The sequence below is a fragment of the Leucopleurus acutus genome (assembly GCF_964270905.1).
Source record: "Leucopleurus acutus genome assembly, chromosome: 10".
NCBI classification, from domain to species: domain Eukaryota; kingdom Metazoa; phylum Chordata; class Mammalia; order Artiodactyla; family Delphinidae; genus Leucopleurus; species Leucopleurus acutus.
This window is the reverse complement of record NC_139153.1, coordinates 63568346-63585921: the sequence shown is the minus strand read 5'-3', so window position 1 is coordinate 63585921 and position 17576 is coordinate 63568346. Positions and strand designations below refer to the sequence as shown.

General features: G+C 37.6%; 1 protein-coding gene across 1 annotated transcript in view; it reads left to right on the top strand.

The window, feature by feature from the left end:
- Positions 1-4807: 4807 nt before the first annotated feature.
- Positions 4808-17576, top strand: part of TINAG (tubulointerstitial nephritis antigen) — a gene marked incomplete at both ends in the record, with an annotated part of 101974 nt that continues 89205 nt past the window's right edge. The window contains 3 exons of the mRNA XM_082848569.1: positions 4808-5162; positions 13299-13362; positions 13990-14079. Coding sequence (XP_082704695.1) covers positions 4808-5162; positions 13299-13362; positions 13990-14079 — 509 coding nt within the window. The remainder of the gene's footprint in view (positions 5163-13298; positions 13363-13989; positions 14080-17576) is intronic.

Sequence of the window (17576 nt, the reverse complement as noted above, 5' to 3'; positions counted from 1 at the left end):
TATATGTACATATACAGACATATATTGTAATTACAATGTGTAAAATCTTCCAGTCCCGATTAGCAACCTAATCCAAAGACAACTACACTTTGTAGGCAAAAGTTTTCTTTATGTCTCATTGAAACTCTTTACTCTAAAATTTGAGTTCTCTCTCTTTCTCTCCCTCTCTCCCCATTTTTGCCTATTTAAATATATCTAAAAACTTCCAGTTATGGTACTACACTCTTAACCACAGGGTATACATTCTAAAAGCCCCAGTGAATGCCTGAAACCTTGGATAGTACCAACCTGTATGTATAATACTATGTTTTTTCCTATACATACATACCTATGGTAAAGTTCAATTTATAAATTAGGCACAGTAAGAGAATATCTGAATTGCCAGTATCACTACTCTTGTGCTTTGGGGCCATTATAAGTAAGATAAGGGTTCCTGGAACACAAGGACTGGGATATCCCAACAGTCGATCTGATAACCGAGATGGCCACTAAGGGATGAATAGGTGGGTAGCACATACAACCTGGGCATGCCAGAAAGAGTGATGATTCATATACTGGGTGGGATGGAGCTAGTCGGTGTGAGATTTCATTACGCTACTCAGAACAGTGCACAATTTAAAACTTATGAATTGTTTATTTCTGGAATTTTCCATTTAATTTTTTCAGACCACGATTGACTGTGGGGAACTGAAACCACGGAAGGGGAAACTGTGGATAAGAGGGGACAATTGGATAAATGTGACTAAAATCACCAGTGTCCAGTCCTTTTTCATAGGATCTAGCTAAGATCTAGTGTTAAGACAACTTATTTGATTGCCTTCATTCTTTCCTAGGAAACACCCAAAGGTGTTGATTTCCTCCATTGTTCCTGTGTAATGAAGGTAGTAAAAATCACAGAAAGAGGAAATGCAACACTTTCTTCTCATCGGAAATGAAGCTCATCCAAGGAGAATGGTCATGTTGAAAGAGGGTGTGGCATGGTGGACTCTAACCCTTCTAGTTATGCATATGTTACACCTCCAGTTTTTGAAAATCCACCCACTGTATTACAGTTATTGATTATTATGTTGAAGAATCATTTATTGGAGATTCATCTGATCAACCTTCATGTAAATCCAAATTGCAAGTAAATACGAGCATTTTATTTTTTTCTGATTTCTTGTTAGTTGTTTTAAAATGTTTGTAATTTGTCAATCAGCATTAATTGCCAGTGTCATTATGGACAATTTTGGCCAGATAATTCTCTGTTGTGTGTTCTGTCCTGTGCACTCTAGGAAGCTCTGCAGCTTCCCTAGCCTCCATCCACCAGATGCTTGTGGTCCAGACAATCAAAGCAGTCTCCAGACATTGCTAAACTTCTCTTGGGAGGCAAAGTCATCCTCTATTAAAAACTACTAGTCTAAAGGAATATATTAGTAGTAGAACTTGTGTCAAATATGTCACTTTCAATGTGAAGTTTCTTTGCAGGGATATTTGAAGGCTTTCGTAAATTTTGAGACAGTGAGATGATTGAAGTGAGATAGTATAATCAGTAGATACACTTAAACTGTAATATTTAACCATGTGTTATAAACAAATAAGTTAGGGCACCACTGTCAATCCCTTCTGACTGTGGGGCTCCCAATCTTACCTCAGGGTGAGAGTTATGTGTATGTGGGTATCAGACATAACCCATCAAAGAATAAGGAGAGTGGGGTACTTATATATCAACTCTTCCATGCATTATTTAAAGGGCTTCTTCTGGATTACAGGGAGGGTGTTAATTCTTAGCACTTCTGGATTGTTATGCAGTGGGGCTGGGGAAGGAGGGAGCTCTGGTCACTAACTCATAGGGATGCAATTTCAGCCAGCTTTTCCTAAAATGGTACAGATGATGGGAATATGGACAGAGTGTCAACAGCGTCTGCTGAATCCTACCCAGGGGCTGAAGTCATTGGATGAGAAAAGGGTTGAAGATGTCTATGAACCAAGTGATAAGTGAAGGACTAAGAGAAATGGTGGAAGACTAAAAATCATAGATGGAAGAATTCCTCAGGAACAGGATGACACCTCATCTTCTGTGTCTGGAAGGAAGATGGAGAGGATGGCTGCAAATGTAGATTGGTTTATGAGTTTGATGACAGGAAGGCATGGGATTAACATTTGCTGTCTTTGTTTTCTTGGTAACCTCTGAGAGAATGTCTTCCCTAAAAGTGACGTTCTCTAGGAAGTTAGGAAATCAAGGTTTGTAATGGCTCCAAAGGGAACAAGTTAAAGAAATATGAGAAGCACTTAAGAGCGTAGCTGAGTCCAAAGTCAAAAAATTTGTTGTGGTAGCAATTCTGCAAGCTGGTGGATCATCTCCAACAGTAGACATAGTACAGGGGTAGAAAATGCAAATTGTAGGATTCATATATTTATTGAATAAATGCTTTTTGAGTGCCTAATATGTGTCAGGAACTAAGTGATGAAGATAAAATGGTCAACAGACAAATTATACATAGACACAATTCTATGATTTTGTAGAGCTTTCTGGAGAGGAAATACAGAAAATAAATAAGATTGATGAATATAATGTTAATATATCAGTAATAGGCACAGAGAATGGGGATAGAGTGAGCTGGGACTGGAGATGTGGTGTCATTTTAGGTAGGAAATGTAGGCAAGGTCTCTCTGAGAAGGTGTCATTTGAAAAAGGGCTTGAAAGAGATGAGAGATTGAGCCATGTGTATATCAGGGAAGCATGGTTCAGGCAAGTGCAAGGGTCCTAAGATAGGAGTGTGCCTGGCATGGTGAGGAAGGGCAAGGTTATTGTGATGACCAGACCAATAAGGTTGAGGGGTAAAATGGTTTAAATTGAGGCCAGAGAGATACCAGGTTTGGAGGTCCACCTCATACAGAGTCTTGTAACCTATGGCTTTTAGGTTGATTCAATGCTGGGTGTTTTGAGGAAAGATGATACGTGAGGACCAAGGAGGGAAAGGATTGAGGATTTTGATGAGAACACTTTAAATGACCACAGAGAAGAGAAGGAAGTGAGTCCAAGAGTAAGCAGATAAATTGGGAGTTTTATGAAAAATGGGACGTGAAGCAGGAGAGCATGAAAGCATCGGATTTAAAGGAGGAAAGAGTTTTTAGTTGGAGATTGTACTTTTGAATGATAACTAACATTTATTGAGCATGAATGATGTGCTAAGTACTTTATGTATTACCTCATTTAAGTTTCCCACCTACCTGATATGATAATAAATATTGTTATCTAAATGTTGCAGATGATGAAATTAAAGTATAGGGAGACTAAGCCACTTTCTCAAAGATGTGCTGCTGGTCAGTGGTGAAACTAGGATTTGAACTTCATTAGTCTAACTCTTTGGCTCCTGTTCTTGACTAGTTCACTACACAGGGTTAAATGCTGCAAAGGGTTCAGGTGTGATCAAGATGGACACAGGTCAATGGGAATCGATGTTAGCGATGGGTGGGACTGGAGACAGTACTTTGCAGTAGTTTAGTGACTCAGCTGGTGGCAAGGAAGTGGAGCCAGCAGTTTTGGGATTGGAGAGACAGTGGGATTATGGAAATTGACACCATGATGATGTAAAAGTAAAACGACAAAAGATAAAGAGACTTGCACTGGTTTATAGCCTGAGGGGAAGGTGCCAGAAGAAAGGGAAACAATGAAAATAGAAGTGTGAGTCAGATAATTTACAGAGCAAAGTCGGGGAACAAGTTCGAATGGTTGGCAATATGGATTAACCTTGGAGAGGAAGGCACTCATTTTATAGGAAAATAACTGAGGACCAGAGAAGAAAATTGTGAGCCCAAGATCATAAAGCCAATTCAGCAGTAAGCTCAGGGACAAGAGTCCAGGTTTTCTGATCATCAAGAGAAGTCCTTTCCTCTAGGCAACCTGGCCACTCTTGCTGAATCATCGTCTGCTGGTTATTTATCCACAACCCAAAGGGAGTTATTATAGTTAATGAATAAATACGGTATAGCAAACTGCACAGCTTTACAGAAACACGAAAGACATCTTGACATTTGAGTTTCCTTCACAACTGCCCCCTACCCGCACCCCCCGCCCAAGCTCTTTAGCACACAGGATTGACTTTTCTTGACTATAAGCTGCTTTTCAGATACTGCAGATTCCTGCATTGATGTCAAGTAGAGATTCAGGTAGAGAAAACTAAGGTCACCATCAGGGAATTTCTAGCTGAATTAGGCTCCACTAAGCCTTGAAATCAAAATGCTTCTGGTAGGTGACTGGGGTACACATGGAAAAGTCAAGCCAGTGTGTGACTGGGCATGTGTTATTGTTATGACAGATCCTAGCAGACAACCTCAGGAGAGATTGGATTTTAGTTGCAGTGCAAGTAGGTGATGAAAAATTGTTTTTGACTTTTGAATTCCCTACACTTTGCCAGTAGTTATTACAGCCATAATTTGGGCCATGTGTATTCCAGAGAGGTTTTTGATTTAAGAATCTAGATTATTTTGGAAGCAAGCAATATTCAATATATCATCTATACCTAAGATTTTTAGGTATTTATTTTCATGGCGATGGACATTTTTTCTCATTATATTAAATATAAAATTTAAACGTTGGAGGAATGACAATGGTCTCTTTCTAACACTTACCTTATCTTGAGCAAACATTGAAATTCTTGTTTAATGTTTAACTACAAGAATTACACTCAGTTCAAGTAAAGGATCAGTTTCAGGATTCAGGCTGAGTTGTCTTGATGATTAGAATTCAGGCTCTAAGGAGAAGCCCCAAGGCCAAGGGTATTGAATATAATAGCAAGTGGGAGCCACACCTGACCTCTGGAGAATGTGGACTGGATATAAGATTTTAATCCTTTCTTATCTCACCACAGAAATTTGGATGGAGAGACAGTATTTATCTCAAAGAGAAGTGGACCGAGGAGCTAATTTCACTAGGAATCACACCATTTTGGAAGGTACTCGATTCAAAAGAGCCATTTTCAAAGGGCAATACTGTAGAAGTTTTGGTTGTTGTGAAGACAGAGATGATGCCTGTGTGACTCAGTTCTATGAGAGAAATGCACTGTGTTACTGTGATAAATTCTGTGAACGGGAGAATTCTGATTGCTGTCCTGATTACAAGTCATTTTGCCGTGGAAAGAAGGGATGGCCTCCTCACACAAAGCCTTGGTATCCAGAAGGTAGGCTTTGGGAATGTGTTCAAGCATTATTCTAGTTCATAACAAGATCTGTCCAACTTTCTTTTTCTTTCTCTTTCTCTTTCCTCCCTCCCTCCCTCCCTCCCTCCCTTCCTCCCTCCCTCCCTTCCCTCCTCCCTTCCTTTTTTAAGTTGAAATGAAAAATGAATATTTTGATCACCAGAATAAATTTCTTAGGATTGTTAACGTGCTTTGGTTTAGATGCCGGTTACACGCATCAGACTAGAGCCTTCAGGAAAGTTCTGCTGTGACAGCCACGAAGGCTGGTCTAGATTCTGTCCTGAATACTCACTCAACTTATATAAAAGTTACTTAAAATTCTTTATTTCCTTTTTTTTGTAATATGTATTGACAAGAAAAATATCGCTCACACTTTTTTGAGTGTAACCTCTTAGAGAATCTCATCAAGTTCACAAGCCTGATCCTCTGCAGATTTATGTAACAGTTTACTTACTATTTCATGAGACTATTGGACCTTGTAGCATTAGAACCTATGTTATAGCAATGTCATTTAAACCAGTGCAAAGGCAAAATAAAGTTGACCACCCTCTCTGCCTAAGTAATACCAAATAGAGTCACAATGTGTTTTTGTTTTGTTTCATTTTGCCAATCTGGGGTTTTAAACTATTAAAAACAAAAGAGTGCTCCATATAAGGTAGTTTTAAAAGTCTAAGACTGAGCAAATAAATACAAATAATTCATAAGGAGAATGGTGGTATTTCCTGTATTGGTCTAATTATAGTAAAATGGCTATAGAATCTGAGCAATCGATATATCCAAAATTTGCCAAAAACACAAAATAAAATTCTATTGCTCCACTTATACAGGCAGAAGTGCAGGTTTCCTCGGAGCTATGTCACATGACTTTAAGTGGGTGATGGTGAGTGGAGATTACAATTAGAAGAAAATGTAGGATAAGCTAGGATTTGGTATCCTCCTAGCAAGATCCAGATGCTGACTGTTGCCTTCATTCTCAGTAATGTCATCTTGTTTGTAAAATTGAGGAAGTACTCCTTAAAACACACATGTATTATAAGCTTTTAGGTATAGGATGGATAAACAAGGTCCTACTGTATAGTACAGGGAATTATATTCAATGTTCTGTGATAAACCATATGGAAAAGAATATGAAAAAGAATATATATATGTATAACTGAATCACTTTGCTGTACAGCAGAAATTAACACAACATTGTAAATCAACTAATTTGAATAAAAAAATAATGCCAGGCCTTTGTCTTTACCAGTAAACAGTTCAGCAAACATTTATTTCACCCTAAAAAGTGGCAGATAGTCTCTTAGAAATGGCAGACCTAGCCATTCATCAAAAAAATATTCATTGACTACCTCCACCAGGCCAGTCATTGTGCTTTTGCTGGGGGCAACCATGGGGAAGAAAAAAGACAAGACATTATCCTCATGGAAGTGACAGTCAAGTTATATGTGGGGGTTATAAGATATTTAACAAATTCACCGTACAATTGCAAATTGTGTTAAATTCTTTGAAGGAAACGCTTAGGGTGCGGTGAGAAAGTATATCAGAATATAACATTAACATGTAAAATAATGCATAACATTAGCTTGGGTGGGAGACTTGAGGAGTGAGGAGTGAGGTGACCTGAGGAAGGGCCAACAGAAAGGGATCTGGGAGCCAGGAGCTTGGTGCTGCCTAGGAATTGGATGGAGGCCACCACTTCCAGAGAGTCATGATCAGTGGAGGGTTGGGGGTGACATAAGATGAGGTTTGAGAGGTGAGTAGAAGTCAGATTTTTCCAGGATTTATAGGCCACATCAAGAGTTTAGGATTTTATCCTGTTATGAGAACTCATTGAGAGATGTTAAGTACGAATAGGGTCAGCTTCCTGGAAGTTGAGGATAAGTATTATGGATCAGCTGTGGTGCTTTTGATGTGATAAAACATATTTGAGCTTTTCTTATTTGAATCATGTAACCCATTTGGAAAAGAAATTGCTGCTTCTTCAATGTCCATTTTTGCTTGAAAGCTAGGATTTTGCTAAGACTTTAATTTAGGGTCATGTTTTAGGTAGAACTTATGTTCCCAGCATAGTTTTTATTCCATTCATGATGGAGGGAAGCAATTCATCAGTTTATTTAGTAGCAAATGTTCACAGTAAACTATATTTGCACTCATGAAGGTGATTTTTTTCTTTTGTTTTATCTTCCTTATGAAAGTAGCTGGTTAAAAGAAAATAGCACTACACAATATTTAAAAATTGTACAAAATTAACTAAAATAAATAGAAAATGATATACTATTTATACTATTTTTTTTTTGCCATATAAAGAGGCTTTCCTCTGAGATGCTAGTAAAGCATCACTGATTTGTTAAATATTTTTCAGTTATTCACTGATTTATTAAATATTTTTCAGTTATCTACTTACATGGTATTGTCTAGTTCGTTCACTAATTTATTAAATATTTTTCAAGTATCTAGTTACATGTTATTGTCTAGTCTCTTATACTGCATTTCTTTTTCAACCTGGGACTTAAAACTATGTATATTATCTTAAGGTTTAAAAATATAAATGTGTCAAAAAATAAACAAATAGATATGTACCTTTTGTGTAAATTGGTTTGGACATATGAGCAAACATCTTCCTTCTGGGTTTTGTCCCATCTCTGCTGGTTATTTCCAGTCATTGGAGGATTTCAAATGTCAGATACAGAAAACAAGTGATAGAATTTGAAACAGTACCAGAGTGGTTTTTCCAGACAAAATCTCTCGGTGTAGCAGATCTTAAGAAAAGAGTCTAGTGGACCATGTGCTGTGAACAGACCTAAGCTAATTTGATTACACACAACTCTTATGTTCACATTGGTAAAAAATGGATGTAAACCACTGACACATTTGAATTGAATGAGGATTATTTATCCCTTCATGACCTCCTTAACCACATTACAATGAAGATAAATCACAGTCCAAATTCTGCCGTGCATACTGTTACAAAAATATATACTGGTAAGGAGATATACACTAATCCATAAACCTCTGTAAGCTCCATGAAGTCTCAGGTCCCCATCCTGTTAGATGTTCCCACATCTACCTTGCTTGAAAAATTTACTGGAATTTTCCCATGTGATAATATTACAGAGGGTGTCAGGTTATGATAAATCCTCCCACCCAGTGGCTGGACACAGGACCTTGTAAAGATCAATCCTAGGGCACCAGGTCTAAGAGTGAAGGCTTTTGACCTTAAGAGATACATAAAAACTGTGGAGTATGAGAGTGGGATGTGATTTTTAAGTGTTTTAGCTAATCTACATCAATTTATTGCTGTTAATTTAACTGATAAGAGCTGATTACTTATATCCATTACGCTGATTAACAAGCCACTAATTTTGCCAGTGAAAGCCCATTTCTGATACTCATTATACTGCTACTCTAGTGTTCATTAAAAGATGGATAATGGAACCCCTTGTAGCAGCTTACCTGGAGTCTGACCTTTCAGGATCAGTGCTACTGACCGCCCCTGCAATGCGGACTCCTGATTAGAGCAGGCAACTGCCTTCCCTGAAGTGACATTGAGACCAGCACATTTATTAGAACACTTTATGATGAAGTTATTTTAAAATAAGTTACATCATATTGTCATCTTTTCTCAAATCAAGAGATGGATTTCACTTTCCAAATATCTGATTTGCCTCATTTTTGTATTAATGGCTGTTAAAGTTTCAAAACTCCTTTAATTTCAACAACCATTACTATCATCTATCTATCTATCTATCTATCTATCATCTATCTATCATGTCAAGGTGTAATCAGTTTGATTAACTCACTCTGAAGTGCTTTATACATTTTTCCTTGAGGAAATAAAGCCACCAGGAATTTTCTCATCTCTCCATCATCATAATTTTCAAAGTACCCCCATATTGGTTACTGTTTCCATGGAGTAGATTTCTCCTCTTGAGCTCTAAATCCCAGTGTCTCTTTGTGTGTGTGTGTGTGTGTGTGTGTGTGTGAATATATCATTTATTCAAATGATGTATGGGCACTGTATTAGTTTCCTATTGCTATGACAAATTATCACAACACAAAATAATTACTTTACAGTTCTGGAAGCCAGAGTTTGAAATGGGTCTCACTGGAAGAAAGTCAAGCTGTCAGCAGGGCTGCATTCCTTCTGGAGGGTCTAGGGGAGAATCCCTCTCCTTGCCTTTTCCAGTTTCTAGAGGCTGTCTGCATTTCTTGGCTCATGTCTCCTTCCTCACTCTTTTTTTTTTTTTAACATCTTTATTGGAGTATAATTGCTTTACAATGGTGTATTAGTTTCTGCTTTATAACAAAGTGAATCAGTTATACATATACATATGTTCTCATATCTCTTCCCTCTTGCGTCTCCCTCCTTCCCACCCTCCCTATCCCACCCCTCCAGGTGGTCACAAAGCATCGAGCTGATCTCCCTGTGCTATGCGGCTGCTTCCCACTAGCTATCTATTTTATGTTTGGTAGTGTATATATGTCCATGTCACTCTCTCACTTTGTCACAGCTTACCCTTCCCCCTCCCCATATCCTCAAGTCCATTCTCTAGTAGGTCTGTCTTTATTCCCACTGTCTCTTATCTTTTCAAAATCTCCACCCTTACAATTGTCCCTCCCTCCCTCCCTCTCTCTCCTCTTCTCTCCTCTCTCCTCTCCCTCTTTCTCTCCTAAAACATCGTTTCTCCCTTTCTCTCCTGGATCAATCATTTTACAAAACTATTGATTTACAAAAATTTTTTTTTTAACTCCCCCAATTTTTCTGCTACCTTTAAACGTCAATCATGTTCTCAAATTAGCATTTTAAAAGAAATATTTTTCATTCAAAACTAGTAGAATCCAAAAGAGGATTCAGGCATTGCTTGGGAGATGGTGCTAGACAGCATCAAAGGTTAATTTCTAACCCTGACTCTGTTTCCATGATGAGGTGGTACCTAACATGGGAACCAAAGTTACAGTCTATGCATTAGGGTGACACAGAATAACTCATTCATTCAACTGCTGGTGAATATAAATTGGTAAAATCATTCTGAAAAGAAAAAAAAAATGACGATATGAATTAAATGCCTTAAAGATGTCCAAACATCAATTTGGACCCAGAATTTCCACTTCTAGGGACTTTCCCCAAGGAAATAACTAAGAAAGTGAGCAAACATCATTTACAAGATATTCTCTTGCAGGAGGTTAGTAGGTAGTTGTAACTCCCAACTTTGAAAAAGCCCTCCCTCAACTCCATGTCCCTAACCAACTATTATCACATTTCCTTCTTTCCTTTAACGGCAAAAATATCTGAAGGAAACATTTCACTTCCTGACTCCAAGCCTCTCATCAGCTCATTCTTACAAGACCTTGTTTCCTGCTACTTTACCGAGCTCTGTCTTGGCAGTGTTATTGAAGACTTCCATGTTTCCAAATGCAATATTAAGATGTCTGTTCTTTTCTTGATCCCTCAGTGGTACTCTGTGTAGGTGACAACTTTTGCTTGCTTGGAATACTTTCTTCTCTTACTTTTCAAGACTCTACCCTCACCTGAATTTCCTTCTTTCTCATAGGTCACTCCTTCCCTGTTTCCTCTTCTGAATGTCTGTTAGCTACAGAGTTTGAGCTCAGTCCTGGATGTCTTTCTCTTACCTACAAACCCTCTCTCAAGCAGCCTCTTACGTAGTCTCAAGGCTTTAAAGATATGTATGTTGCTGGCTCTCAAATTCATGCTCCAATCATGACTTAACTCCAAATTTCCATTACTACTCTACTTGATATTCTCCATTAGGATGGCTAACCTAGACTTAATCTAAATCTAAAATATGCAAAACAGAACTCTTGATTTCTTGCCATAAGCCTGTTCCTTATTTCAATATTAGCTTCACAGCCTCTCTATGGTTCAGGCCAAAATCCTAGTGAGACACCCTTAATTCCTCTTTTTCCTCATTCTCCAAACTCAATCCAAGAGCTAGTCCCATTTGCTTTGCCTCCAAATTATGTTCATCCACTTCTCTCCATCCTCATCAGTATCATGGAAACCCTTTAGCCAGCACAACAGGAGTGACGAGGACAAAGATTATGGAAGAGAGATTTTGGATAAGGTCTTATAGGTCATTGTAAGAAGTTTGGTTTTATTTTAAATTTGATGGGGAATAACTTGAGGATTTTAAGCAAAGGATGACACAATGTAGATTTTAAAAGATCTCACTAAATGCTGTTCAGGGGATGAGGGATACACCAGAGTGGGGAAGAGTGGAGGAAGGGAGTGGACTGCGTTTCTGCATTGTGTAGAAGTTGATGCTTCACTTTGTTAGCACCTTGGCCAGACTCAAGTGAACAGATTATGGTGTTTGTTCAAGAAGCCAACTCTCAAGTGAGATTACAGCAAACGTTGTTTCTTATAGTCAACTCTGACTTGATATTAAGGAGGGAAGACCAAGAAATGGAACTTTTGCTAACACTAGACATAGTACTAATGATCTTGGGTGGGTACGGTGATAACATTCTCTTTACTTCAAAATTAATAGCTGGGGTACAGGTTAGAGAAGGGACATCCTTCTTTTCCTTAGGACCTTTGTGCTTTCTCGTCCCTTTATCTATATAACTGGTATCCTGGACAAGCAACATTCATCGGTTTTGATTAAAAACCAGGTTTGAGAACATATATATGTATAACTGAATCACTTTGTTGTACAGCAGAAATTAACCCAACATTGTAAATCAACTATACTTCAGTATAAATTTTTAAAAATCAGCTTTGATTTTACCCCTCATCTCCTTTAGAACTAGTCAAGGAAGTACTTCCCTTGACTTTGAATAAAACTTGAATTGTTGCATGAATTTTCTGTTGCTTTCTTAGGTAGTAAAAATTCCAGGGTCTTTGTAAGTTACAAACATAGAAATTCATTTACAAAAAGTGTTTAATCCTGGGTAGTAATTAAAACTCTGAACTTGATTTAAAGTTAAATCTTTCCCCTCCCCTGTGGTTCAGGAGAGAGGTGGTTTCCTTCTCTCTTCTCGTGAGAGTGGAATGTCAAAAATCCATAGAAAAGAGGTGGATAGATGCAAATACAAGGAGAGTTTTAGGTTCATTAAGCAAAAGATTGAACTGTGAGAACACAGTGCACGCTGAAGAGGGGCACTTGTAAAATATTTCCTGTGAAACAATTTTTGGAAAAATCGGAGGATAGCTAATTTGTAAGTGGCTTTTGTGACATTGTGGCTGGTGGTTAAGCCAGGTCCCTTGGAATACTTTCTAAACATGTAGATTTCCTCCTGTGATTGTATGAATAAAATGTTAGAATTCATTTTATTTAACTAGGGGCCATTGTTGTGATCTATCAGTGACATGTCTCCGTCAAAAAAGTTTTCACATGACAAAGGAGTGAATTTTGCTACCTTTGCTAGTTCAGCATGAATTTAAATTTGTGTAAGTTATATTTTCAAAAGGGATTTAATTTGTAGCCAGGGTATTATTTTCACCATATTTTACTGATTGTTTTTCATATAATGATAATTCACCATTCATCTCTTTGGAGTAGTTTATAGAGTCTGGTAAAATAGCAACGAGTTTTGGTTAATGGTTGAGAAACATTTAGACTTGGAACACAAAGGACTGGAACCGTATAAATTTTTCTCCTGATCTAAATTTTGAAGAAAAAATAGAGTTAAAAAAAAAAATAGAGTTTATCTTTGTAAGGTGAATTCACTGAAATAGCTTTATATTTTGGTCCAACACTTTGAGCTCCTTCCTCTAAGCATATGTAATTAATCATATTTACATATGAGAGTTGATTAGATTTTTAAGATAAGAAATGCCATAAATTAATTCAAACACTGTTTTACTGCTTACTTACTTGAATACATTATTTTTTTGAGTGCGTTTAGTGATCAATACCTCAGTAATCTAGTTTTTATGCTTTACAAATCCTCTCAGTTGGAACAAATACACAATGTAAAGATAGAAGCTTATGGAACAAGCCCATAAGAATTCGATATACAAACTTTGACACAAACCCTATGTGAATTTCCTTCAGATGGGCACCAAATTTTTTTGCATATTTGAAAAAACTAAATACAATTTTAATTTACTTATTACTCAATTTAGAATTTTGATTTGTTTACATGGTATGTTGACAGGTTGCCACAGAGATGGTCAACGTTATGAAGAAGGATCAGTAATTAAAGAAAACTGCAATTCCTGGTAATGAATTTAAGTGGCACAGAACTGAATTCTACTGTCTGTGTATGTTTTCTTCAAAGGAACATTTGTGAAACAAAGCATATATTTAAACACAGATAGAATCATAAGTCATAAGATATCACATACCCATAGTTTTTATAAGCATATTTAATTTTAATAAATGTTTAAAAGTTAATCATGAATATTTCTTTTAACGTTTGAGTTTGGTGTTTGTGACAGTGGCCTGCTTTCACAAACCTCTTAATTTTAAACATTCTGATACACTACAGGAAAATCACGTGTTCTTGAACACAGTAACTATATATAAAACAAAGCTGCCTTGAAATTGATTATCCTGCAAAAAATTTACAATTACAAATGTGTCGAATCTACTGTCTCCATTGTCTTATGTTTTCAAACTCCAATGACTCAGTGATCATTTCATTTATTAATTGCCTGAAGTGGAAGATATTGAGTGGTAGCTAATGCACGTGTTGTGATTTATTTTTGCCAAGAATTAAATAGTCATATGGTTAACATTAGTCAAAAATATCTTTTATGCCTTAACAAGGTGCAACTCTGGTTACTAATTTTATAAGTATACTCCCTAAAGACCAGGACACTTTCATAACTTTTGTATCTTTACAGCACATGCTCAGGACAGCAATGGAAATGTTCCCAGCACGTATGCCTTGTTCAACCAGGATTAATTGAACATGTCAATAAAGGAGACTATGGGTGAGAGAAATCTTGCTTTCTAGGCTTTTTGGCGCCTCGCCCCCTCATTGCCCCTCAGGTTTTAAACAATGTATTTCCTATCATTTCCTTCTAAAAATTATCATTCTTTCAAAAACAAAAAAAAAGAGTGGGTGAGAAATGGGGAGGGTGGTAGAAAGGCATGTGAAATTGGAATGAACAGAGGGGAACATTAAATGATTAAAATTAAAATGCACAAAGAGGAAAAATAGAGCATGGTCTTAAATTGTTTAGGAAGGAGCAGTGTCAAGGTGTGAGTGAGGCTAGTAGGGGGAGCTTTAGTTTAAATAAGTATTCAGGCAAAATCAGGAAGTAAGCAAACAGGTTCATTCATGTTCATCATCTTTCCTTCCGGTGCTGCCCTGACCCAGCCAATCATATGCTCATCTAACCTGGGTAGACTCCGACCTTCAGAAAGCAGTATTTTATCTCGATGATCCCCCAAACGACCAGTCCATCTAGACAGCGTCATCGACATGACTGATATCTAGCCAATTTCACTCACGGTTTAGTAAAAAGACTGGTTGAGCCATTTTACTTTGCTAATAAACAGAAGCTTGAACTGATTGACACTTAAAGGAAGTAACTGTTTGATGCGCTCTGATAGATTAATAAATTAAGTCACTTTTCCACTTACATAGAGGGAATTAGGTGTAAGTGCTGACACTGGCTTTCTTTACTGAACTGAAGGGAGAAGGGATGGGCCAGCTGTTTTCTGCTTCAGGATTTCTCCACTGTCACTGATCAAATTTCTATACACTCTTGAAAACATTTTCTACCTTCAGGAAAAGATTTCACGTGAGAAGACCTATTGTCAAGCAACTATAAAAGTGAAGTCATCCTGAAATGCATTTTTAGAACATAGAAATAATCACTTCTTGCTACACCTAAGACATATGTTTCCCAGGACAGTGGGGACACTAATTTTCGATGCACCCAGAGTATTTTCTTGGAAGACACAAAAGACACTTGGAAGTCACATTTGTTGATATTAATATTCTTAAACCATTCTCAACTCCTCTGTGTGTGTGTATGTGTTTTGACAATATTTTAGGTGATAATATGATGACATTTTAAGTATTTCTAGGGAAAAACAATTATTTTCTATGGCTAAGTGATATTTAAATCATTAAAAGGACATGAGAGTATGTGTCATCATGAGAGATTATCTGAATCAGGTTCCTAAAAGGATTCAAATGCTTGAGCTAACAAACACACACTTCCAAGAAGCCAAGATAAGCAGGCAAGCTTTCCACTGTAACAGAACCCAGGAGAAACCACCGTCCAAAGCAATGTGGAAAGAAAGTCATATAAGAGTGTACAGATCTGTTGGGAATGCTGCCTTCCTTGGAAGGAAGAATTTTCTTTCCATCATTTGTTTATTCTGAGAGTACTCTAGGTCAATTTAAGAGGCACAGGATTTGCCTTTTAGTAGCAAACATAGATGACTTGAAAAAAAAAAAGGTGAAGTAAAATTGCAGCAAAAGAAAATATACTCAGATCAAAGAAAAAAGTTAAGTAAAAGAGACAAAGTATGAAGAAAAGGAGTAAAACTAAAATTATTTACCAGGAAACAACAGGAGGGAGTGTAGAAAGTCCTTGAATTTAAAAGAAAGTTCTAGGGCTTCCCTGGTGGCGCAGTGGTTGAGAGTCTGCCTGCCGATGCAGTGGACACGGGTTCGTGCCCCGGTCTGGGAGGATCCCACATGCTGCTGAGCGGCTGGGCCCGTGAGCCATGGCCACTGAGCCTGCGCGTCCGGAGCCTGTGCTCCGCAGCGGGAGAGGCCACAACAGTGAGAGGCCCGCGTAAGGCAAAAAAAAAAAGAAAGTTCTAATTCTCAGATATTTACTGTTCCTGATGTTCAAGTTATTTTCATGTATGAAAACAGAGTCATATTATAGTATTCAATGTCTATTTTAAGCGCTTTTTAAAATAGCCTACATACAAATATATACAGCCTTTGCTTTAAAACATTTATTTCTGGCATCTTGGTTGTATTTAGATCCAAATCTTTATTCATTCTGCATAGCCCACTTCAGTGCTTATTTATTCCCTGTATTATGTTGTAATGCAATTAATATTAACAAAACATGTGTTTCCCTTTTGGCACTGCTGAGGATACAAATAAATAATTTCTTAGAGGAATTTACAATCTAGAGGAATCCACATATCATAACTTTGTAAAAGGATTTCTAGTGATAGGGCAGTTATAAGTGGCAAATTAGTAGCACAAATAATAATCAGCAAGTTAGTGGAACAAAGGGAGAGAGAGAACAGTCTCAGTTTATCAGATGCTGTGAAACAAACCACTTCAGAATTTAGTGTCCTGAAAGCACAAGCTTTTTATTTGTTCATACCGGCAATTTGGGATGGACTTAGCTGAAGCTCTTTTCCTGGTCTCTCCTGGGGTTACTCATGTGTCCACAGACATCTAGGGCCTCAGCTGGGGCTGCATTGTCCAGGTGGCCCCCTGCCCATTTCTGGTGGTTGGTGCTGGTTGTTGGGGGGCCCATGTGCCTCCAGCAGGACAGCCTTGGTTTCTTCACATAATGACAGTGTTCAAGCAGGACATGAGTGGAGGGTGGAAATGGCCTCAGGTGAGGCCAAAGCTTGAAATTTGCACATTGTCAATTTCACTGCTTTCTACTAGGCAAAGCAAGTTACCAGGCCAGCTCACATTCAACAGTTGGAAAAATGGACTCCATCTCTTGATGGAAAGAGCTACAAAGAATTTGTACCCATTTTTAATCCATCCTATCTCTAACCCTGATTTTTCTTATGAACTCAAAGTCTATAGACTATCTATTGAATAAGTTGACTTTGATTTCTTACTGATTTCTCAAAGTCAAAAATACTCCAAACCAAAAGGATTAACCTTTTGACTTGTCCTTGGTTACTGGCATCCCCCACTACCATGTCAACTAAGCCAGAAAATCTGAAGTTAGTTTGAGGCTTCTTTCCTCTTCACTCTCAGTCACTACACTCTTGTAATCCTCACAAAGTTTACTTTAGAAATGTATTTCCTTTATTCTTATGCTATATTCTAGTGCATTTCTTTATCAAGCCTAGTTTGAAATGACCTGACTTTACTCTCTGTTTCGTCTGACCAAATTCCAACCAATCCTTTATACTTTCATGGTTATCCTTCTAAAACAAAGCTTTGATTCTGCCACTCAGGTTCTTAAAAAGTCTTCAATGACACTCCATTGCTTTAGAATATAATTTTACTCCTCAGCATAAATAACAATCTGTCCCAAATGCTTTACTCCCTCATCTTTTACACTCTTTCCAACCCCTGTCTCTCTGCTCGCTCTCAGAGTTTAAGTGTTCTACTTATCTGCTATTCCCTAAATGTTATTCCAAATTTCAAACCTGCTTTGCTCCAGAGTTGCCTTTATTTAGAATAAATTATCTCTTCTCTCACATCTGGCTGTCTAATTCATTCTCATCCTTCCAGGCTGAGCACTAAAAAGTCACT